Below are 25,326 nucleotides of genomic sequence, written 5' to 3'. Positions count from 1 at the left end.
GCATTTCCTCAACTGAAGCTCCTTTCTCTGTGATAACTCCAGCTGTGTCAAGTTGACACAAAACTAGCCAGTACAATATGAGATGATATCTATTGTGTGTGTGTTGGGGGGGTGGGTGTTGCTGCTGCTGTTGCTGCTGCTGTAATAATAGGGAGACTAGACCCAGAGCTTCACAAATGTTAGCAAGCATTTTACCACTGAACTATGTCTATAATCCAAAGATATATAGCCCAGGATAGTCTCTAATTCATGATCTTGTTGCCTCTTCTTCATCAGTATTTATCACAACTAGCTTATTCAAGTTTTTGATTTGTATTTCCCTAAAGTAAATATTTTTGATCACATCTCTCATATGATCATTTATATAATATTATATAATATAAACACATTTATATTTCTTCTTGGAAGAAGTACCAATTTGGATTCTTTACTCCATTTTTGTTATTGATTGAGATTCTATAGCTTAATCACGCTTGTGATTCTCCACCTCAGCTCCTTAGGGTCATAGGCATACACCGTCACGTCTGACACCCTTTCTCTCTCACTCATGTGTATATCGTAGGGCTCTTATACTATATTAGCTCTAAATTTATTAAAGAGGTGAACACAAGTGTTGCAAACTTTTTGCCTATGGAAAGCCATTTTTTAAAAAGATTTATTTATGTATATATGTATGTGAGTACTGCAGCTATCTTCAAACACTCCAGAAGAGGGCATCAGATCCCATTACAGATGGTTGTGAGCCATCATTTGGTTTCTGGGAACTGAACTCAGGACTTCTGGAAGAGCAGTCAGTGCTCTTAACCACTGATCCATCTCTCTAGCCCAGGAAAGCCATTTTTAAAACAATTATTTTATTATGATACATAGTTTTGCTGTTGAGTTGCAGGGTCCTTTATATTCTGAATATTTTATCATATGTGTGATTTTTCAAAGACTTTTCTCCATTCTATAGATTGCCTTTTTATCTTTAATTCATGATGGAGGCCGAGTTTGGTGGCACTAAGACCAAAGCCAGGGCTTGTGGAAGGTATTTACCTGCCACTCAGCTCTGAGCCCCAGAGGTTTTAATTTTGATTAGCCTAGTGTCTGTTTTTTTCCATAAATGATTGCCCATGCCATTAGTGTTATATCCATGAAATTATTGTCAAAAATGTGTCACGGAGCTTTCTTCCTGCCTTCTTATAAAAGTGTTACAGTTTTTAACACTGTGTTCACATCTTTAATAAGTTGAGTTAATATAGTGTAAGAAAAGTGTACAACTATCTTCTTGCATATAGAAAGTTATTTTTAAAACAATTATTTTATTATGCTTTGCCTGCATATATGTCTGTGCACCATGTTCATGCCTCATGCCCAGGCATGATCCTCTGGAACTGAAATTACAGACGGTTGCGATCCACCCTGTGGGTGTTAGCATGGAACCTGGGTTCTCCGGAAGAGCAGCCAGTGCTCTAACCGCCAGCCCTCCAGCCCCAAGAATCCTTTTTTTCAATGTCAGGATGGTCCCTTCTCCTCCATTAAATGCCTACCAGGTTGTTATAGTCAGGGACTCAACACCATGTGTTTCATGTAGTGAGCTTTACGTCATTGTGACAAATGGTGTCAGTTCAAGGTCAGTTGGCTCTGTCGGTGGGAAATATGTGGGTGAGCAAAATGGCTCCCTCCAGCATCTAGGAAGCAACGAGTTTCCCAAATCCTCTCTAAGAAGCTCCACCAACCACTGGCCCCAGAGACTGGCAAATAAGCTCTTAGCCTTAGCTGTTTGTCGTGCAGGGTGGGGGCAGGGGGCAGGGGGCAGGGATTGAGATCTAAACTGTGATGTCATACCTGCTGCAGCTCACTGAGTTTTCCCTTCTTCCCTGAGGTGTGGTTTAACCACCGCAGATGCTTTTCTATGGCTATGATAGCAGATATCTATAGAGGACAGGCTGTGTGTGTGCCAGGCTGTTTCCTAAGGGATTGCACCTACTGAGCCATTTAACTTTTCTGATGAGATATATGCTATAGTTTTACTAGGTTTGGTACTTGTAAGTGGCAGAGCCTATGTTCTGGCTTGTTGGTTTGGCTCCGAAATCTGTGGTCTGTAGTGGCTCAGGCCTCCTAGATATGGGATTTGGAGACTAGAGCACCCTGGCCCTTTGGCTGAGTGTCCTTGATGTTCTCTTGTGAAAGCAGTAGCCCCAGTGGTGGTTCTAGTCTCTTTTCACTTCCTTCCAGGGCCCCATACTCCAGGAGAAATATAAAGCAGTTTCTTTTCTGATTTCACAGAGAAGGCAACAGATGGCTCCCTGCAGAGCGAGGACTGGACACTGAACATGGAGATCTGTGACATCATCAACGAGACAGAGGAAGGGTATGTTTTCCTGGGAAATGCCTTGTCTCGGTTTGGGTGGGATAGCATACATAGCTTGTCAGGGCTCAGTGTGCTGGGCTCAACTCTGGTGCTTGTTTGTTTTTTTAATTATTATTTTCAGTCTGTTTGCTCTGGCATTAATAAGCTGAAATTCAGTCATCTGTCTTTTCCCACCCAAGCCTACCCACTTCCTCACGGCAGTGCCTCAGTTTGAGAAGTGAGGCCTCTCCATCATCTGTTCTGAACCATGAGGAGAAATGGAGCTGCTTGGCTTCCTGTGCCAGTCATTTGCTTCTCCCCATCCCTCCTCAGCCCCTGCTTCCATGGTGCAGACAGGGGGCTCTCTGTGCATGGGTTGCTTTCTAGGGTACTGTAGAAGTAGGCCCAGAGCATAATGAGATAGAGGGGCGACTGAAGGGCACCCATGGCTCAGAGCAGCTGAGCACGTCTGGGGTGTGTGGACTGAGTGTTCAGCTTGTCTCTGGCCTTTTTGCACTGCTTAGTCAGATCTTGGTGTTATCAGCACTATGTCCTCGCCTCTATGCCTGCCCTCTGTGCATATTTCTTACAGACTAGCCTGATTCAGGATTAGCCCATAAACACCCCGTTTAGTCTTACTGTGTTCTTCTCAACTCCAGTGTGTCAAGAACAGTTGGGACTCAGGCAGCCTGGGCTTGTGGATTGGTGGTATTATCTACTTGCTAGTCTTCTCAAGTTGGTCCTGTGATCATTCGACAGAGACTTACAAACAGTGTTTGCAGGCGCTGTTGTAAACTTGGAGGGCGCAGCAGTGAGCACGACACAATTTCACCTCTTAGGGAGCTGCCAGATTGGAGCAAGGGGCCAAACTGTGAACAGGAGAAACCACATAAGCTGGTCAGGTGGGCGAAGCCCCATAGGGAACTCTAGGGAGGATCTGGGCAGATGAGGTGCTATGGTCTGGCTTTAATTTTGAATGGTCATCCCATGTTCAGAATGGGCTCACCAGGGCAGGACAAAGGCAGAGCAGGTAAACCAGTAGGGGTCTATTGAATCGCCTTGTTGTGAATTGATGATGGTAAGCTGGACAGGAGTGGTGCTAAGGATGCAGGAGGCATCATTAGATTCTGGGGAGATTCAGAAATTAAAGCTAACAGAATTTGCTGGCGTGGAATATGAGGAAAATGTCAAGGATAACACCAAAGTTTGGGACCTATGAACAACAGGCTGGAGCTGCTAGTGCTGAGGTGGAACAGGCAGAGACTAGATCTAGATCCGAGCTAAGGGCAATGTGTGGCCCACCCACTAGGGCTTGCCTAAGGGTGCTGGGGGCCATACCCCCAGCCTGCACCCAGTGTGGCTGTCTCCATGGGAGAAGAGCTGAGATGCCTTCCAGGGGGGCTTTGAGCTTGGCTTCTGGGACAGTGTGACTTGTCTTCAAGGTAGAATAAGAAGCAGGTACAGGTAGCCTGATGTCACATGACAGGTAGTATCAGGAAGCAGGCTTGGAAGTGTGGCTCAGGTCAGCTTCTCATCTGCTCTATTCCCTGATGAATGTACTTGCTTCTTCCCCCACCTCCCAGCAATTCCCGATGCAGGTTCCAACCAGTGCCTTGCTCACTAGCAAGTCTTCCAGAGCATCCCTGGGTTTTTGCCATGAAATGCTTAATCACACACCTCTGCAGCCCTTCTCCAGGCCCTTCAGCCTCACTAATTTTTCTTTTAGCTCCTTGAATTCTCTACAATTTTGTCTCCAGTCAGATATCTAAGCATTGAGGGCAGAAAGTCTAAGACCCCCTGAGATCTTCTTCCTTCTAAATTATTTAAGTCCCTTTCAAAGTGTGAGTGACCAGGACCTGCTTTCTCAGTCACTGCTCTAAGAAGGGCTGCTTGTGCATTTCCCAGCGCCCTAACCTCTTGTTCACATGTGTTAGAATGACAGCATGGTGATTCTCGAAGAGTTTCTGTGCTTGCCTCTATTGTAATGTGTCTGCTGAAATCCCTCCCATATGGGGAGAGAGAAAACATCACACATAGACATTCTCTCTCTCTCTTCTCTCTCTCTCTCTCTCTCTCTCTCTCTCTCTCTCTCTCTCTCTGTCTCTCTCTCCTCCTCCCTCCCTCCCCCTCCTGTTCCTGGCTGAGGGCTTCTGAATGTTGTTCCTCATGTTTCTCCCAGCCTGTCTCCCTGACACTAAGCAGTCCCATCAGCTATTGTATCTCAACATAAACCTCACTCCTCCGGCCCCTCCCCTCTTGTCGTCTTATGTGGTCTTATACTTGGGCTTCAAATCTTTGTGATGTCTCTTAGTGTCTATCCTGTCCCACGGTTTCTATTCTGTGCACTTCATGAGAGCAAGAATTCCCTCTATTACACTCAGTATTTTATCTCTGCCACAATGCAGCTGACACATAATCAGTGTGGGTGTGTCTGTGTGTGTTATGGGGGCCTGTTTCATGTATCAGAGTCTGACCTCAAACTTGCTATATAGAGAAGGATGACCTTGGATTTCTGAGCCTCCTGCATTGCCTCTTAACGACTGGGATTACAGGCGTGCACCATCACACCTGGTTTATTCAGTGTTTGGGATCAAACCCAGGGCACTCCACGGAGCCACGTCTCAGCTCTACAATCAACTCTTAATAAATATTTTAAAGTGTGTAAAGAATTAATGATGTCCCTAAGGTAGTCTGATGAGAAATGCAAGCATGTAAATACAATCATATCACAGTGTGACAAGGATTGAGACAGAGACAAAGGAATGGAGCAAGAGAAGCTGCATATAGCTACAGAGGCAGACACGCGCCGTGATTCTCAGCCAGCCTCGGGGCTGTCAGCAGCAAAGCCTTTCTGAAGGAGATGACACTTCAGTAGACTCTTATAGGATACCAGGATATTAGCAGGACAGGCAGGTGGATGACAGGGAGAGAAGTGGAATCTCTAGGCTGGAAAGTAGTGTGCATATCAGGTGCATGGGAAGCATGACAGTGTGAATTAAGGGATATGGAGCCTGGACCCATCTACCTGGGCTAAAGCTTTCTTCAGGAGAAAAGCTGTGACTGGAGACGTAACTTGCAACTGTTTGAGAGCCACTGCTGGACAGGAGGGCTCGCAGGAGTCTGAGAAGGGTGTGGGAGGCCAGAGACTTGTCTTGAGGCCCTGAAAGACTGCCCTGTGGGGCCCCCAACTGAGAGAGCTCTCTACTGAACACTCCTAGACTTGGCCTTCTCACACAGTCCATGTCTCCCTTGATCCCGCTGCCTGCCTGCCCGATGGTGGCCTTACTCAGCAGTTGTTCCTTCAGCCTGCAGCAGCATTTGAAATGGTTCTTCCAACCTGACTATAATGCTCTATTCTGACACTTCTCCCCCAAATCAGCAGGAAGAAATGCTCCTCTTTTTGCTCTCAGGTAGCACTTCCTGAAGCTTAGAACTTGGGAAGGGATTTTCAGCTTAAACCTAAGCAGAGTCTGCCTGCTGCTATCTGATTGGACTTCACTCACATTCTGGGCATGCTGACATACTGTCAGCCAGAGATACACAGTCCTCCAGGGTAGTGCCTGTTTTTCTCATCATGGAAATCCAAGAGGGGATGAAAGAGAGCACGTAGAGAGATGGTGCAGTCCGTCAGTCTGGGGTGACAGTGGTGAGCCGAGCCTGCAGACAGGAAAGAAGTCTTCTCTAACCACTAAGTTGCCTACTTTCTTCAGCCCAGTCCATCCGAGCACATAGTTGCCGAACTGCTGTATTTATAAAATCTGTATCCCTGTTGGAAATTGCCCATCTGTAGAACCCTTGAGTCTTGCCAGGCACACCTTTAGTCCCAGCACTTGGGAAGCAGAGGCAGGTGAATCCCTGAGTTCAAGGCCATCTACACAGAGAAGCCCTGCCTTGAGAGAAAATAAAATAATAATAAAGTTCTGCATTTGATGGGCTTACTTCTGGGTGTGCAATATTCTGTCTGCACGCTTGGGCTGGGACTGGGCTGCTTTTATTACTAAGGCTCTGCACTATCTTAAGTCTGATACATATAACATTGGTTTGCTTACATGTTTTCCTTCACTACTCAGGGGCTTCCTATGAATTTTAGGGTTATTTTTCTTATTTCTGTGAAGAATATTATTGGAATTTTGATCAGAATTGCATTGAGTGTGTAGCTCATACTGGACAAAATAACCTTTCCACAGTACTAATTCTGACAATCCATGAACACAGGAGTTCTTTTCATCTTCTAGTGTCTTTGTTAGAATTTTCCCTAGGTGTTTTTATTGTAGACACCTTATGCCTCCCTGCTAGGATTGTTTCTGACTTAGGGCTCCTATGAGTAGAATTGTCCACGTCTTTCTTCCCATGTTCATCATCATTGCCGTATCACAGCTTTTAGATGCTGGTTTGGTAGTCTGATACTTTGCTAAAGTACTATCAGATCTAAGGGGTTTCTAGCAGTCTTTAGGATCTTTCTCTGTAGCCCAGGCTGGCTTAGAACTCACTCTGTAGACCAGGATGGCCTCTGTCTTACTCATAGAGATCTACCTGCCTCTGCTTCCTGAGTGCTGGCCCAGGATTTTATATGCAAGGTCATATCACCTGAAGATACCAATCTGACATCTCCCTTTCCCATTGTATGCAGTTTGTTTCTTTTTGAGAATCCAAGTACTATACTGAATGACTCCAGAAAGGGGAGGCATTCTGTCTCAAAAACTGACTTTAGAGGGAATCCTTTCTGGCTCAGTATAATAGTGTGTATGGTTTTATCACATATACAGCCTTTATTTTGTTAACCATGATCCCTCTATTCCTTATTTATTTGGGGCTTTTTCATGATAAGATGTTGAATTCTGTCAAAGACTTTTTTTTTCATCTATTGAGACAATCATGTGATTTTTATACTTGATTCTATTTATTCTTATGCATATGTCTTTTGAGTTTGGTTCATAAAAAATGTACAAAAAGTTTTTTATTCTCTTTTTGCAGCTGCATAAAGGTCATGATGTAATTATCCCTGTTTCCTCTTGTAGACATTCTCCTCCCCCCAAGTCTTTCACATTTACAGACATGCTACAGTGAACAACCTTGATCCTGCACTAGTTGACACTGGGCTAGTGCCCCATGAGGCTTGTGAGGATCATAGTTTATCTGTCCTTTTGCCAGGCCAAAGGATGCCATTCGGGCTCTAAAGAAGCGGCTTAGTGGGAACCGAAACTACAGAGAAGTGATGCTGGCCCTGACCGTGAGTATTGTTTCTGGGAGGGAAAGCCTAGGACACCTATACACAAACATTACTCTCCCAGGGAACCCATGCTGCCCACTCAAATGGGCCACCAGCATGTAGCCTGTGCTGTCATGGCTCAGCAGCAGCTTCCAGGGTCCCTTCCCTAAATGGGTCGGTGTATACCAGGAGAACATAAGATGTGGATGACACTGTTGAACCCCGCAGCAGTGGGTTGGAGCTCAGGACTGGAAGATCTAGAGGCCAGGACAGGTCTTGTGCCTGCTTCCAGCCTATCTGAGATGCTGGGAGTCAGTTTCCTGTTTATACAGGTGTTCACCTTTATCTGTCCCGTGCTTTCCCAGGATGGAGGGTTCCAGATGTTGCGATGGTTACAGCCACCTTCTAAAGTTGGCTGATTGCTCTGCTTTCGGGCTCTGAGAGGCCTTGCAGTTTTACCTTCACAGCTAGGGAAGTATCAGGCTGTGTTATACCACCATAAAATGGTCTTTTGTTTGAGATGAAAATGAAAATAATACAAAGGTTCCTGAAAAAGTCAGCCAAATGACTCCTTTCAGGGCAAATAGATAAGAATTGTGCCCTTCCTTAAGACATTGAGAACTAAAAAGGGTATTTCAGGTGCTATTTCTGACTTAAAAGCTAACAGTTTTTCAGATGCTGTAAAATCTGGGCCACAGTGGCTTTTTAATAGAAACTGTAACAAGTCACCATGTCAGCTTCTGCAGGTGGGGAAAAGTGGGTTATTTATCTCAAAATGCCGCAGCATGTTTTCTTGTAAAGCAGAGGAGCTGCTGTGATCTCCCTGCCCCCACCCCAATACAGTCCAGACTTAATAGGAGAGCACTCTTATCCAGGAGCTTGGGATTTGCACAGCAGAGGAGAAAAGTCAGTTGAGAAATAAGTGAAAGCTTTCTTTCTTTTTTTTTTTTTCTAAACTTCAACATTGGTAGAGCCCAGGGTGAAGTGTGAATCCTCAAGTGTAGTGACCTGCATCACTGGGGAGCCAGCTCTGACATTTGTTCCTCTCCATACCAGCTTCATGCATTTCCCTGCCTCCCTACAGCATCCCTTGGCAGCCTTCTTTTGACCTTCACCATGGCTGAGGCTTTTCTGCAAACCTTGGGACGCCTGTGGACATGCAGACCTGTTGTCCTTGCAGCTAGCTCCCTGCCTGGTACAGTTGGCATGGTCTAGATCTGCCACGATGACCTCACTTGTTAGTTTCTGTCAGCCCTGTTCCTTCCTGGTGGCCTTTCCCAGCTGCACATCTGTCCCTGCCTAGGCTGTTAGTATTTATCCAGTGGAGCTAGAGGTCCTGAGGGCCTCTCTGCCTGTGCCTTCACATGTGTGTTCCTAACATCTGCTTCTCGTTGCCTAGAGGCCCCCTTAGTTTATTCCGTGGGTTTTGGCTGTTTCTCAGAAAGTTGCCACTGTGCTGCATTCCCTAAAACCCACAAAGTCAGGTTTGCCAAGATCCTTTTTGAAAGGGCGGCCTAAAGTGGCTTTGATAGAGAAGACTTCCTGTGCCTCCTATATACAGAAGCTTTGGGCTGCTGCAAGCACATATGCACAGGGTATTTTCCAAGGCCAGGATGTGACACACTGACCTTAAAGTCTGCTGTGCAGGAAAACTGAAGGAAAGAATAGCATCCTGTCCACGGTCTCCCTAGAAATAGAAGCAGAGCCGGGGGTTGACCCCAGTCTACTCCCCTGTTTTTAGTTATTTTCACTCAGGCTTCCTGAGCTTCCTACCATGCTGATCCTCACCTGACCCTCAGGAAAGAAGGGCTCAGCCGCTCAGCAGCAATTGTCAGAGTCTAGCGAGTAAGTAGAGAATCCTAGAGGAAAAGGTACCTGCAACACGCTGAGAACAGAAAGAACTTCTCTGATTCCTCTTGGAAGCATCATGGGTCCCTGAGAGTGAGAACTTTTATCTCAGGGTTACCCAGAATTAGATACAGAGATTTAAAAAAGGGAATTCCCTGGGCTGGAGAGATGATTCAGTGGTTAAGAGCACTGTTCTTCCCGAGGTCCTGAGTTTAATTCCCATATATATAAATTAAATAATTCTTAAATAACTCATATACATAAATTAAATAATTTTTTTAAAAAATTTTTTATTTGTTTAATGTATGTAAGTACACTGTAGCTATCTTCAGACACCCCAGAAGAGGGCATCAGATCTCATTACAGATGGTTATGAGCCACCTTGTGGTTGCTGGGAATTGAACCCAGGACTTTAAAAGGAACAGCCAGTGCTTCTACCGCTGAGCCATCTCTCTAGCCCCAAATTAAATAATTCTTAAAAATAAATAGGGCTGGAGAGATGGCTCAGCGGTTAAGAGCACCGACTGCTCTTCCAAAGGTCCTGAGTTCAAATCCCAGCAACCACATGGTGGCTCACAACTACCTGTAATGGGATCTAACGCCCTCTTCTGGTGCATCTGAAGACAGATACAGTGTACTTAGATATAATAATAAATAAATCTTTAAAAATAAATAAATAAAGGGGAATTCCCCTTAGCTGAATAAAATTTATGGCTGTGGGCCTGGAGAGATGGCTCAGTAGTTAAGAGCACTGACTGCTCTTGGAGAGGACCTGGATTTGGTTCCCAGCACAATTGCAGAGAATCCAGTGCCTCCTTCTGGCCTTCACAAGCACTGTACATACTTGGTGCACAGGCACACATGCAGGCAGAATACCCATACACACGAAATAAAAGTAAATAAATCCCTTTCAAAATATATTGCAGTTATGCAGAATCCCCAAAGACAATGAGTTTACAACACTTCCTCGGTGCACCAAGTACCATGTGGAGGCTCCAGAAGTACAGCGAAAGAAAGGAGGAAGGGTGGTGTGGGGGATTTCAGAGCTGCTGGGTCTCCCAGGGGAAGTCTCGTGACACTGCCGAGCATCAGCGCAATACCTTCCTTGAGACCTAGCTCAAAGAACGAGAGAGGGACAAATAATCTGTGACACAGTTGTTGTTCTAAGGCCTCCCAGCTGATGCAGCTGCTTGGAAGAGAGCTCTGAGATGGATGACCCGGTCCTTAGGTGGCTCAGGAGCTCAGGGCTCCTGAGACAATGAATCAGAGTTCCTGACCCAGGCTTGGGAAGTAATTTAGTGGTAGAGTGCTTGCCTACCATGCACAAGGGGTAGGGTCAATCCCTAGCTCTGTGAGAGAAGGACAATCTCTCCTTCTCTGTTTCAGTTTTTCCTTCCTGGGCCTTTTAGCTTTGAAAAATAAGGTACCAAGGTATACTTGAAGGATAGTGTGAGAATAGTAGCTATGAAAATAGAATGAAATTGTATGTAATATGGAGGGATCTCATTGTACCTGATATGTAGCTACCATCCAATCTATGTCCTAAGTGTAACCTTTTCTCTTTGCACATTGTCAAGGCAAAAGCCTGAGGCAGGAACCACCTAGGGTTCCTTTATAAGCTAATTATGGTCACACGGGAGCAATGAGGCGGTTAGAGCTGTCCTCTGCTGCTGGCACTATTCTCGCATGGGTATTTGTTAGCAGGCCCTCAAGAGGTGGCTTGGGAAAGGTTGGGTGATCCAGTGAGCTGGTTTCAGGAGGAACAGAGTCAGAAAACTGTGTTTGAGGCTGGAGAGGCCCTCCCAGTACTCCCCAGTACCCCACCTGGGAAAATCCAAGAAGCCATGGATGCAGCAGCCTTCTGAAGTAGTCCTAATGGCCATTTGCCCTGTGCAGCTGCAGAAACAGAAGTGTGTCTTCTCTAACTCTCCCTGCAAGGAAGAGCCCCGTGCTCCCACCTTCCAGATGATGACTCAGAGGCTGAGTGCAACTTGTCCTGGGCCATCAGGGAGGGAGTAGCAAAGCTGAGTGTGTCTCCCACTGCCACCTGATCAGAACCTATCAGCTGTCCTTTCTCAAAGCTATTGAGGCCTAGGGATCTCCCCAGAGAAGACAGGAGTGAGCAGGGTCTTCCTGAAGGCAGCTGGGGTCCACACACTATTCGTCAAAGGTCGCAGTCCATCGTTGTTGCTGATGTTCTTTGCAGAGCGGGAGTGTGCTGGGGATGCTTATTTGCTTCTCACACACGAGGGTCAGTAATTCACCCAGCAGCCTCCTCTCGCGACAAAGCCTGGGTCCCATTGGCTAAGATCTCACACTCAGGTCTAGAGAAAAGAATTAAAATGGTAATTTCCAGGAACCGCTCAGTCATTTTGACACCATTACATGACCATGCAAAGTCTATGTCTTAATTACCAAACTAATTGCCTGGTTACTGTGCAGGCCCAGGACCTTCAGTCAACACAGGATTGTCATTCCCAAGGAAGAGGGATGACTGAATGAGTGAGGGCACGTATGAGGGTTGGCTTTGGAGGGAATGTAACAGGAGGATGATCTGGAAGCATGGCTAAACAGGTGAGGGACTCAGCCCCCTCCCCTCCTGTCCCCAGTGTGATGACCTCCCCCAACCCCCCCACAACTTCAGGTGCTGGAGACTTGTGTGAAGAACTGTGGCCACCGCTTTCATCTCCTCGTGGCCAACCGAGACTTCATCGACAGCGTTCTGGTCAAAATTATCTCTCCCAAGAATAACCCTCCCACTATCGTCCAGGACAAAGTGCTGGCTCTAATTCAGGTGAGCTGGCTTCCTTCCTCCAGTTTGTCGGGTCTGTAAGATGGGGACTGTGATACACGCTCATGCTTTCCCATTATTTCAGAGAAAAAGATGCAGATATGGGGGGGGGTTAAATATTTGTTACAATATACTTATTTTCTTTATACTCACCTCATTGGAACTCCTAAGTGGTGGCTCTCTTGCTGGTTGATAGAGCCTACAGGAAGCTTCTGAGTGTCCAGCCTCCTGTTGCCAGACAAGAGGGTAATAGAATGGGCTTCAGCTGGCCTCTGAGATACCAGAGTATAGTGGAGATCAATGGAGTAGAAAAGACCATGTTAGAGTCATGTGCCAGGTGGGTGAGGTCACAGAGCAAGGGCCAGCTCTGGAGTAGAAATGATATTAAGGGGTGTTTCACTGAAGAGGTGACGTTTCTGTTGGACACTGGGAAGTAGGGATGAGTTTAGTGGAAAGGCCAAATGTAGGAGGCATCTCAGGAGGAAAGCGCCTGTGCAAAGGTCCAGAAGCATCAGAGAACAGTTATCCATACTTGAGATATACCTGCTATTCAATAATAACAAATAACCCCAAGTCTAGCCCCTTACAGCAACACTGTTACCATCTCTCTAGTTTCTATAGAACAGACACTCAGGTGCAGTGTGATTGGGAGATTATAAATAAAAAATAAAATATAAAATAAAAAAAAGTCACTACTGAGGCTCAGTACTCCATTTCCAAGATGGTGCCCAGACATATCTGTTGGGGGAAGCTTCAGTTCCTTGATAATGTGACAAGAGACTTGTGTTTCCCAACACACAGACATCAAGGAAGTCACACTTTACATCTTTTCTGTTATTCCGTTTGTTAAACAGAAATTGCTAGGTTAAGCTTCAAGCATTTGGAATTAAGAGATGAGGTGAAGCCAATCGTGGTGGCGCACGCCTTTAATCCCAGCACTTGGGAGGCAGAGGCAGAGGCAGGCGGATTTCTGAGTTTTGAGGCCAGCCTGGTCTACAGAGTAAGTTCCAGGTCAGCCAGGGCTACAGAAACTGAGAAAGAGTGAAAAACTGAGAGAAACCAAGAGAGAGAGAGAGAGAGAGAGAGAGAGAGAGAGAGAGAGAGAGAGAGAGAGAGAGAGGAGAGAGAGAGAGAAGGTGAATCTGTGAGCATGTTTTGAAGATTATCTTATGGAGAGCAGAGTATAATATAGAGTGTCCAGGGCTATGCTTGGGGTTAGGGCTGGGATGGGCAGGAGGCAAGGCCAAAGATGGGTAGGGCTTATGGGTTGTGTGTGCTGAGGGCCTTGGACTTGGTCCTGCAGAAATAATGGGGGAACCATTAAATGTTTCTGATCTGGGTTGTACACAGATTTTAGACAGAGCACCCTATTGTCATGGCATCTGAATCCATAAGTGCATCCAATATGGATCAGTAATGCATATGCAAGAGCCAAGATGAGAGGGAGACTCCAGCAGGAGCAGGGGCTGATAGCCTAGCTTAAAAGATGGCAGACATACAGAATAACCAGGGGGTCACTGTATGTTAGAGTGGAGAGGAGCCTGCTGCTCTGTCTCAAGAGCTGTCGCAGCTCCTGGAGCACTTATTTCCTCCTAAGTTGTTCGGATGTGCCTGCCGCAGGGAACTCCCACCCTGCAGCACAGTCTGGCTTTCTTAGTCATGTCCCCTTCTAAAGATCTTCCAATGCAGCTTTGCTGTCTTTCCTGTTCAACTCAGTTGGTTTCCTGAGAGCCCCGGACTGCTATGTTCCTAGGGACTTGAGTAATTGGTTGTCAGCATTGAATAGTATTTTTTTTTTTAGGTTAGTAGATGAATGTAGCTCATCGAGGCTGAGAGAAAGGGCAGGGTGACAGAGCCCTCTCTTATGCTCTGACCCTGTGCTGCCTGCCATTTTTGCACCCCTCCCTCAATCCTGGAGTTCACTTCCCCAGTTCCACCTACTCCCATAGCCTCTCCTGAGATTAGACTTCCAGGGACATGAATGGTAGCTTTCTCTTACAAAAGGTGGGACATGGAGCTTAAACTCTCTACAGGGTCCACACTAGCTGCAGAACTGGAAGGAGACATCCATTGAGGGCTTGCTCACCTGAGGACGACCCAGGCTCCTGGGTAAACACAGCTAACTTGATGGTGTGATCTGCTAAGGGAAGACAGGACCCCTTCACTGGCTGGGTCCTACAGTTCTCTGCCCCAGAGGCACCTGTTTCTTGCCGTCTCTGACCTCACAACTTTCTCATCTGGTCACTACTTCCCTAAGTCTAGCTCTTCCAAGGTCCTACCACAACACTTCTAGCCTTGGGCTGATGCTGTAACTTCTGGGCATCTTCCTTCTCTATAAAATGAAGGCTGGGTTTCTTCCCTCCTGCTCATGGCCATATAGCATAGGGATCTACCTACACCTATCTCCTCAGCCCTCCTCTCACTAGCTGAGCAACAGCAGGGTACACTAGCCTAAAGTCTGATGGTGTGAGTGAGCTATAGTTTCCTTGCCTTCCTTATGGACACGGGTGCTTTGTGTTTGGGGTTGCTGCCGCAAGCCTCCAGTGTGGGCTCTTGGAAAGCACATGCATTTTTTTTTAACTAGGCATGTGCTGAGTACATGAAGCTGACAGTTTCACTTCAGTACCATGAGAGAAGGTACTGGGTCAGAACAGACCAGGACTTGTAGCTGTTCTACACTCTCACCAACATGCCACTTTCTGTCATTGCAGCCTGTTTGATGGGCTTGGGGAAGTGCTTCACCATGTCATATTTAGCCACTTTATAGACTATATCAGTGATCATCAGTGTTCATGGGTTTGGTCACTGTGATCTTAACCAACCTTAGCTGGAAACTATGGAAGAAAAGATAGCATCTGTACTGAGCAAGCGGCGATCCTCCCGTGACGTTACTCTACAAGCTATTCATATAACATTGGCACCTCACTGGTAGTCTGAATAAATCCCTAAAGTAAAAATCAAGAAACACTGAGCTAGCTCATACGAGGGCCAGATTAACACAGACTTTGCTATCCTAACAGATCCTGGATCCAGCCCCCTTGTGGATACTAGGAACAACTATCCTTTTAAAAACTGAGCCAGCAAGCCAGGTGTGGTGGTACACCCCTGCAATCCCAATTGGGAGGAGGCATTCAAGGTCAAGGTCAACCTTGGCTACATCGTAAGTTTGAGGCTAGTCTGAGCTACATGACACCCTGTCTCAAAAATAGAATAAAATAAATTAGCATGGTAACAATCATTGTTTTTCTTTTTTTTTTTTTTTTTTTTTTTTTTTTTTTTTTTTTTTTTTTTTTTTTTTTTTTTTTTTTTTTTTTTTGAGACAGGGTTTCTCTGTTTAGCCCTGGCTGTCCTGGCACTCACTTTGTAGACCAGGCTGGCCTCGAACTCAGAAATCCGCCTGTCTCTGCCTCCCGAGTGCTGGATTGTTTTTCTTTATAGCTGTGAGTAGGTAGTGGCCTTTAAGGCAAATCCTGCTGGATTGGAAGTGGTTTTGCTAACGGTGCAGGTGCCAGTATAAGCCAAACTCTGCCTTGATGCTTGCTAGAGTCCGGCTGCTTGGGAAGGTAGGGTCAGCTTAGTCCTGCCCTTGCCCTCAGGGAGACATTGAGTTACCGAGAGAGACTGGGTTTGCAGTCAACTGGAGCTGAAACCCAGCTAGGAAGGACTGGAGCTGGCCTCTGACTGCTGGGACCGACGGCGTGGGCCCTGCCCTAAGTTTCCCATTCCAGAGAAGCCGAATGAATAGTTAAGTACTTGAGAAGCTTTGAAGTAAGAAGCTACACAGACAAGCCCCACCAGCTTCCTATCCATGAAACACGCTTCAGGCTTTAGGGGTGGGGTTGGGGTGGGGAGGGGACATCTTGGCTCTCATTCCCAGCTGTCAGCCTGAGCCAACTGACTCTTATTTTACCTCAAAGATGGGAGCGCAGTTGCTGCTAGACAGAGGGATGAGGCAGCTTTTCTGAAGTCTCTTGTTCCTGTGGTGGCATAGGTGAAGAGAGCTTGTTCTCCTATGTCTGCCTGCTCCAACCCATTGTCTCCCTACCCTTCATCGGCTTGGAGTCACAAGCATGCTTGACTTAGAATTGGCCTTAGAAGTGGCATTTTCAGTAGCATGTGTCAGCAGCCCTCGGCGCCAACGGTGAACAGACTCTACCAGTTGGGTAGAACACTTGTTAGGCATATGGAAGATCCTTGGTTCCATCTCTAGCAAGACACACACATACTCAAGCATGCACACTCTGATGTCTTCCTCCTATACTCCAGTCTGCCCCTCAGTGAGACTTCCTGTGCCTTCTAGTGTGAAGGCTAAAGTTATGTTTTAAGTTTAAATTACTGCGCTTAAGAGATCTATAAAACAATCAAGAGATTTTGGAAACTTAATTTTTTTGGTACCTCAGCAGCTGGTGATTGTTGGTCCCAGTGCCTGAAGCGGGGGGGAAAAAACCTATAAAACAAAAGGCCTCTAACTGTGAGCACTACTTGTCCAAGGACAGTTAACTTTCTGGAATGCTGGCGCTGCTGTTCAAGAAGATAACAAGCCTTGTGTTTTCACTTCTGTAAACAAGTTTGGTTGCCCCAACTGCACAGCATGTGCTTGATCACACTTAGGTAGGAAGTACGTCAGGATGCATGCTTGACCCCATTGGATGAAGGTTGGGATGGAGAGGGAGGCTGGAAAGGTCTGAGAGATTGTGTTCTTCCATAGTGTCAGATGCCTGGTGGCACCTGAGCCTTATCACTGAGAAACATGCTGACTACACTGCTTCAGGTGAAAACCTCTGCCAACTTCTGGGTTCTCTGTTCTGTCGGGGCAGAAAGCCCATACTGGAGCATGGCCAGAAGAGGGCAGAACTATCCTAGGACCCAGAGTTCAAATGAGCACTCATCTCTTGCTTTGAAAGTTGCTACTCAAAACTTGAGGACTATAGACATAGACCAAGTGTAGTCATGCTATGTCTACAGTTTGGCACGAAATGCTAAGGTGCAAATTGACCTTTGTCCTCCCATTGGTCCTGCCCTTGGGTCCTTCAGTCTCCACATACTGAAACTACACGTAGGAAAAGAGGGAATTACATAAAGATCTTGGCTTCTAGTGAAGTGGCCACCATGTCATTTGCCAGACAGCATGGTGGCAGAGAACCTGAGAGAATGCCAGCACTGTACTGCCTGGAGCCTGTATCCCGTAAGGCGGTTACTAGGGAATCATCCCACCTCTACCCTCTCTACTGATCCTGAGCCTCACTTCAGGGCTCAGGGTGGCCAAGAACTCCCAAGCCTAGCCTCAGCTCCCCTCAGGAGGATTCTTCTCTAGCTCAGCCTGCAGCAAGAGCGCTACTTTATCATGCTCTTATTGGTTCCTGACAGCCTCCATGGCCATCTCCTCTATTCTCTGAAGTAGGAAAATAAGGATGCTTAGTAACTGTGAGAACTTAATTAAATTTAGTCTGACAGTTATTGACTGACTGCCTTTCTTGTACATGGCAAGAGACCTGTGTGTACCTTTAAAGATACCTGACCTGGTTGGGGAGACAAGAGAAGTTATCTAGGCATGTCCCTAAAAGATGCTAGAGCATGTGACAGCTGTAATTTACCCATCTCCATGTCCCCACATGCACTGTTCCTTTAAAATGAGGGTTGTTTCCTCCTCCCTCCTTCCTCCTCCCTCCTCCCTCCTCCCTCCTCCCTCCTCCCTGTGTTTGTCCCTCTGTTGGCATCAGGTGCTTATTCAGAGGAGGTTACTGTGTGGGCATATGCTTTGTTTTCAGCAGGCTGGCCTAGGCTGCCCAGGGGTCCTAGACAGGAGCTGGCACTGTGGCAGGTGGGGTTAGGGTATACTAACTGAGACTTCTTGTCTACAAATTAAAGCCAGTTCTGCTTGCCTGGCTAAAGAGGAGAGTTTGTCTTGACAAAGCAGGACCTCCCGGAAGCCCTAGCCACCCTGGCCAGGGTATGACTGGACATGGGAAATGACAGAAGGGGCCAGGAAACCTTCCCGTCTTCTCTGTGCACAGCACTTAGCATAGCAATTGTTCTTTTCTAGAGTACAAGCTATCTCTGATCCTGAGTCACCAACAAGCTTAGATGATCAGGGGAGCAAAGGAAGGATCCAGTTCTCTGTTATGTCCAGGGTTGGGCTCCTGGCAGTTCTCTAGGGCAGGCTCAGTTCCTGAGTCTAAATATGAGGAGGGGTGCTGAGGAGTGGGGCGTATGTACCTAGAGAGAACGGCATGGAGCAAGGAAGCAGTAAGAAGACCCCAGAGCCATTCATTTCTCCAAGAAAATAGGCAGGACTTGGCACCAGGAAGAACTGCCATGCTTCCCCCCAACCTTCCCTAGTGGGCTGTGACTCCTTAAGTTTATTTTTATTATTTCTTTTTATAGGGCTAGGCATAGAACCTGGGGCTGGTGCACGCTAAGCAAGTGCTGTACCACTAGCCCGCAGGCTCCCAAGTTTGCTGTTTAAACTGAAAGCCTAAAATTGCAAGACAGAGCTGGATTTTGAGTAGGGAACAGACTTCATGATGCTGTAAGAATAGGCGAGGCTAAGGATGTGAGGCTGCATGGGTCTCCAGCTGGGTCTTGCCAGCAGCCTCTGTAGGTACCTTCAGAGCAGAAGAAAGGATTGGCAGAGATAGGCTGTCCCAGTGCCATGGTGATGTAAAATCCCCGAGTATGCATATTAAATAAATGCATCAAGGAGAGAAAGCCAGACTGATGGTGTGGTTTGTAGTCTGTGAGATACATTGGATATAATTAAGGAAGCTTTTGGGAAAATGGCCTTTTAACTTCTAGTGGCTCTGGTGGTTAGAGATAGAATTTCTGTAGCTGCCTCTGGATTGGCTGGAGCTTATGGCTGTAGGCCATTAAATGGTGTGATGGTAATATCTCTTCCTTTGGGTAGCATCTCTTCCTTTGGGTGCATATTGTAATAAAGGGGTGGCACTGGGGACCCTATTTCTGAAGAGGCTGTTGAATAATTTCTGGATTTGATTCCTCTATAACTTCCAAAGAACAGGATTTTTTTTTTTTTGTATGTTTGTAATTGTTAAGAAGTTTGTGCATCACCAGAAATGGTGATCTGCTCACAGTTTTCTTGCTCCTCTTTGTCCTGTCTTCAAGAAAAACTGCTGTTGGAACTTTCAATTTCATTTCTGTGTTTGGGCAGATGTATGTTGAAACTGCCAGCTGTACAAAGTAATAGAAAAACACCAGGTTGATACGGGACTCTAGGGAGGTGGGGTGAGCCCCAGCCACTGGCTGTGGGTGGTCTGGTTCCCAATGGACTCTTGTGCCCCTGGGCTGAAATCATGTCACCTGTCAGTGACAGGACCAGGCCAGACAAGTTTTGCACTGCCTAATCTGCTGAGGAAAGCTGGAGTCAGCCTTGGCTTCTCCACACGCATCAATTTCTCCTTTTCTTTCTGTTCAGTTTGCCTGTGGCCCCTGCCTCCACGGGGGTGTCAGGCATCCAGGTAAGTCTTCACTTCCTTCAACATCTCTGCCAATTGATTTCCTTGAGATGGGGCAAATGCCTTCATCATAGTGTGTGCAAGGGACTTAGTGTTATTTCTCTGCCACTTCTCTAAGGAAATACATGCTGAGTTAAGTTTTATGAGTTTGTTCACATGCGATGACATCATCGAAATCCAGGGCTTCAGCAGCTGTGCCTCAGCACTGGTTGCAGAAGAGGAGCCGACTAGGATTTGCCAGTGTGCCTTGTGTGGGCATGTCTGGCACACTGGCCGCAGAGAGGGTGGAAGGACCGCTTGTACTTCCTGACAGGCCTTCCTCTCTCCTCCCAGGCATGGGCAGATGCCTTTAGGAGCAGTCCTGACCTCACAGGTGTTGTACACATATATGAAGAACTGAAGAGGAAGGGGATTGAGTTCCCCATGGCAGACTTGGACGCCCTGTCTCCTATCCACACACCCCAGCGGGTAAGCTTCCAGCTAGTGTTTTCTAGAAAGACTGCCTGTATAACAGCCAAGCGTTGTACCAGCCTTTTGCTGATGCCTTTGCATTATTCAGTTTGTCATGTGTTCTTAAAGCTCCAGGGCAATTCTTTTTAATAACAAGGGGCATGCAGAGGGAGACAGCTGGGTGACTGGTGATTAAGTGGTAGCAGTGTTTCTCCCAGTTTCACACTGACAGTGGAAGAATATGGTAGAGGGTTCAGTTGAGCAGTTTTCATGGAAATGGCTGCTTTGGCTAAGCCTTCCTGTGAGGGTCATTTGCACCTGCATTACAGAAGACTATAGATGATGTAAGAGAATCTGTCCTTATTTTCTGTGGTACCAAGGGGTGATGTTTGCTCATCAGAGGCAAGGAACAACTCTTAGCATATGGTACAGTATATATATCAAGTAGATAATTTCTTTACTTTTATTATAGTACTGGAGATAGAACCTAGGGCCTCATGCATGCTCAGAACATATTCTATTACTAAGCCACATTCCAGCCCAGTCAGTGAATCTAAAGTGTATTTTGAGTATGGTCATTCAGCATCAGTCCAGGCATTCTTGAATTCTGTCAGCGTTGGGACTTGGAACCCAGAAAAGGCCTGTTTTAAAGCATCCTGAAGAACCTCTTTCACTGCTGATCGTGACCAGAGTGGCCTTGTGTTTCAGAATTAAATGGATGCTGGTAGTGCCAATCATGGTTTCTTTGGGCTGTTAGTTTCTGTACTGACAATGAAGCAGCTCCCAGTCCAGAGGGCAGAGCCAGGATAGCCCAGTCTGAAGAGGCACCAGGGATGGCTCACATGGCCTTATTGGTCTCCATCTGCCTGCCTCTCATATGGGGACCTCAAGGATGGCAGTATGCCTTACACATTTGTGTGAACATGTATACTAATATTGGTGAATATATCTGAGATGATACCTAAGTGGGCAGAGGACATAAAGAATCACATTTTCCAAAGCATTATTCTTGTTATGATCCCTCTAAACCAGTTACCTATGGTTTGTTATATAAACATAACCTGTTTTATTCTTTTATAATGGCACAGAATGAACAATGTTATTGTTCTAATAATTACAAAGAACAATCAGTAAATTACATGATTGCTATTTATATTAGTCTTCTTGTAAAGGGCAAATGTAGTCTTGTGGCAGGCGCCAAGTAAGGACTCATGATTAGTAAAGCCTTTTGGGTTGCGTTGCTTGTCTGCAGCACATTGTTTGGAAGGGAGGGAAAAGAGGAAGAGGAGGGAAGGAGGGAGGAAAGAAAGAGACATTGGTGGCTCTGCTGCCCTGATAAAGACACTCACCAGAGTTCTGTGTAATCTAACTGAAAGCACCACCTATGTTAGGGAGAGTGCCATGCTAAGGCACTTAGGCACTCAAGTGAATCAAAAAATACTGTTGTTGTCATGCCAGAGTGTCCCAGAAATGGATCCAGCTGCCACCATTCCCAGGTCCCAGACACAGCCCAGGACAACCGCTGGCACCTATTCCTCACCTCCTCCAGCTTCCTACTCTACTCTGCAGGCCCCGGCTCTGAGTGTGACGGGCCCCATCACAGCCAATTCAGAACAGGTATTCATGTGCTTCTAGTCCATAAGCAAACCAGCTAACTGCCCTCATGTGCCTTTCCAGGGGACAGAAGTCTCCCTAGACTTCCAGATACTGTGCTGGGTCTATACCCACCCAAAGATGGAAAGGCGACACAGATTGGAGATCATTGCAGTAGTATGTGGTCTTGCTGTGGTAGGAAACAGACCTGAAGATTGTTTGCCAGGGCTGAGCAGGGCAGAGAAGGGCATAGCTGGGAGCTGTGGCACTGAGGGCTCTGGAGTGGGCCTGGGGTTTTGTCAGCTAAGGTCTATGCAGGCAGTATCATGAACATACACAGCACAGAATAGTAGCGTACTAGCGAACACCCAGTGGTCCATCTGCAGAGTGGGTTAACATAGGCTGAGTGGGAAGATAAGCAACAGGAAGCAAGGTCCAAAGCAAAGGAGCATAGCTGAGCTGTGAGTAGGTGTTTACCCTTGGGGAGAGCATGCATCCTCTGAGCTGTGCCAGCCATCACAGTTCATCTTTAATCAATGAGGTACCCTGGAGGCAACAGCTAGATCAAGGAAGCCTTCCAGGAGGAAGCCTCTTCTCTGTCTGAGGGTCACTTCCTGATAAGTTACTGAGAGTTCTACTAAATTACATTTCTAGAGAATTTAAAGACTGTTTTTAGTTAAATCTATAGAATTTCTATTAGTTGAGATTTTAGAATGGGTGAGATGTGGGAAAATATCCTTGGTGTTTTCAGTTCCTATTGTTATGGTGCCAGTACTACAGAACCTTGTTAAAATGGGTTCAGGCAATTGTTTGTAGGTTGCAGTACTGTTGTGCTAGAGCTCTGTCCTTCTGCCAATGCTAAGGGAGAGCATGTAGGGAAAGCAGGATGCAGGTAAGGAGGCGCACAGGCCTGGGTGTGAGCCACATTCTCTTGCTTCATGTAACGTCAGTGGAATAGCTCCTCCTCCTCCTCCAACCTCCTCCTCCTCCTCCCCCTCTTCCTCCTCCTCCTCCTCCTCCTCTTCCTCCTCCTCCTCCTCTTCCTCCTCTTCTTCCTCCTCTTCCTCCTCCTCCTTCTTTTATAAACTTTTATTTATTTATTTATTTATTTATTTATCTTATGTATATGAGTACTCTGTAGCTGTCTTCAGACACACCAGAAGAGGGCATCAGATCCCATCACAGATGGTTGTGAGCTACCATATGGTTGCTGGGAATTGAACTCAGGACCTCTGGAAGAGCAGTCAGAGTGCTCTTAACTGCTGAGCCATCTCTCCAGCCTGAATCTTCTTAACCAAGATGTTAAGGAGGCTCTGGGACCACCCCTGAAGTGAGGCAGAGGGTGGCCTTTTGGAGCCTAGTCTATCTCCTAGGTGAAAGTTGAGGTGGGTCTCTTTCCTGTCTCTTTCCTGAAGAGTTTGCTAAGAGACTCCTACAGCACAGGAGAGGCTGAGGGAGACCGGTAGAAGATGTTTATACTCAGGTAAGCCAGGAAAAATGGAAAGACCTTGCTAGGAGAGATAGGTATGGATCTGGAATATATTTCTTGCAGGAAAATTACCCACTCCATTCAGCTCTGGATCATTTTAGAAAGAGGCATTCCTATGGTCAGCAGTGTGCATTGTACCAGGTATACAGGCCCCACAGCAACCTGTGAGGTGTGGGGGTATCAGTCCCTTCCCATAGGTGAGGGGATGAGTCTCACTGTGGACAAAGATGGTCCCTGTGGTTTCCACCCATTCGTTTCTTTTTTTTTTTTTGGTTTTTTGAGACAGGGTTTCTCTTTATAGCTCTGGCTGTCCTGGAGCTCATTTTGTAGACCAGGCTGGCCTCGAACTCAGAAATCCGCCTGCCTCTGCCTCCCGAGTGCTGGGATTAAAGGCGTGTGCCACCACACCCGGCTCACCCATTTGTTTCTTATCAGAAGAACACTAGGAGTACTGGTCAGCCTCCGTTAAGGTGTGTCACCGGAAGGGACAGAGTCTATGTGCATGAGGGTCACATAGAAGAGGGACTCCACCCTAAAGGGATCTTGGAGCACCTGCACTACCGTTCTCTGATTTTAGAGAGAAGAAACAGAAGCCTCGTCAGGTTAAAGGCTCTGCAGGGTCCTGTGGGAGGAGGGCTGCAAGTGCTCAGCTCCCTCCTGCCCTGTGTTACTCACTGCACGGTGTTCTTCCCGTGCTGTGACTCAGTGACCAGGGCGCACTGCCTCCTCCGTGTGGGCCTCACCATACTCCAGCCCTCGGTAGGCAGAGCAAGGTGGTAAGAGGCTACTCCTGTGATTCAGACTGACCTAGGTGATCTCACAGTGGACAGGATTGGCTCAGGCCTTGGGCTGGCTGGTTCTGATCCTGTAGCTCACTGACCTTCTTCCTACCTTCTCCTTGACCTACAGATTGCCAGGCTGCGCAGTGAGCTGGACATTGTTCGGGGAAACACAAAAGTCATGTCTGAGATGTTAACAGAAATGGTCCCTGGGCAGGAGGATTCTTCTGATCTGGAACTACTACAGGTGAGGCTAACCTTAGCTTATGTAGTGTGGGCTGAGTGTCTGGCCGGGCTTTCAGGGGAAGTGCCAGTACTGCCCACTGGGTAGAACAAGTCTGGTGGTACCATGGCAGAGAGGGTCCAAGGCCATGCTGGTTCACACTTAACCTTACTTCTTGGAGATGGGCAGAAGCCAGTAGCACTCTCTGTCCTGTAATTTTTTATTTAATAACTTTTTAAAAATATTTATTTATTTTATGTATATGAGTGCTCTATGTGCATGTACTCCTGCATGCCAAAAGAGGACATCAGAACTCATTATAGATGGTTGTAAGCCACAATGTGGTTGCTGGGAATTGAACTCCAGACCTTTGGAAGAGCAGCTGGTATTCTCAACTGCTGAGTCATCTCTCTAGTCCATATTTAATAATTTTTTTCCCGACTTAAAGTACCAGTTATAGAGTATGTGCCTATCAAAAAAATATTTTTCCTTAGTTTTTAGCCATCTGCAATAAGTGGAGTTTATATTTTGATGTATTTTCAGTTAGACTCTTTGTTGTGTTCATACATTTTGCATTGAGTTGAAATTATGTTGTGTGTACAGTCTTGTGCATGGCTTTGCTCCCTTGTTACTGTATCATAAATATCCTGGAATAAGAGTTCTTGGGCCTTGATGACATGAAGAAGCAGTGATAGTCTCTCATCCTAAGGCAGGAGATTCTGAGGTAAAGTCAAAGCCCCTGTTCTCTGCCTCACTGCTGGGACCACTCAGGCATGGGATGAACACTGTGGTTCCTAAAAGGCTGCTGCCCCACCCCCACCCTTTGCCTCTGAACACTCTAGATGGTGATGCTGGAGTTGGGACATAGGACCCTGCACACTAGGCAAGTTATTCCACAGCTGAACCATACCTGAGCCCACCCTACATCTCTTGAACATGGCAGGAAATGGAGACAGCAGGAAGCCAGGCTGTAGTCTCAGACTCCAATTGGTTGAGGGCCTGTGAGGCCCAGAGGCAGAGGCAGAGCCCTGTCACATTAGCCTGCAGTGACTCCTGTACAGAAAGTGGCTGTGGCACTGCCCTTCGGGTTAGTGACCTTCTGGAAGGGCAGAGAGGGGGATGCTGCGAGCTGCAGGT

At 46.7% G+C, this 25,326-nt stretch overlaps 1 protein-coding gene across 4 annotated transcripts in view; it reads left to right on the top strand.

The window, feature by feature from the left end:
• The window catches only part of Tom1l2 (target of myb1 like 2 membrane trafficking protein), a 121,833-nt gene that overhangs the window by 65,011 nt on the left and 31,496 nt on the right, over window positions 1–25,326 (top strand). For all 4 annotated transcript variants that reach the window (XM_029483880.1, XM_021178426.1, XM_021178425.2 and 1 more), the window contains exons 2-7: window positions 2,272–2,356; window positions 7,487–7,565; window positions 12,037–12,186; window positions 19,989–20,123; window positions 21,564–21,722; window positions 24,097–24,213. In XM_029483880.1, the coding sequence (XP_029339740.1) occupies window positions 2,272–2,356; window positions 7,487–7,565; window positions 12,037–12,186; window positions 19,989–20,123; window positions 21,564–21,722; window positions 24,097–24,213 (725 nt within the window). The remainder of the gene's footprint in view (window positions 1–2,271; window positions 2,357–7,486; window positions 7,566–12,036; window positions 12,187–19,988; window positions 20,124–21,563; window positions 21,723–24,096; window positions 24,214–25,326) is intronic.

Source organism: Mus caroli, chromosome 11 (genome assembly GCF_900094665.2).
Source record: "Mus caroli chromosome 11, CAROLI_EIJ_v1.1, whole genome shotgun sequence".
In the NCBI taxonomy this organism is placed as follows: Eukaryota; Metazoa; Chordata; class Mammalia; order Rodentia; family Muridae; genus Mus; species Mus caroli.
The sequence above is the reverse complement of the archived record's forward strand: the minus strand, read 5'-3'. Positions and strand labels throughout refer to the sequence as shown.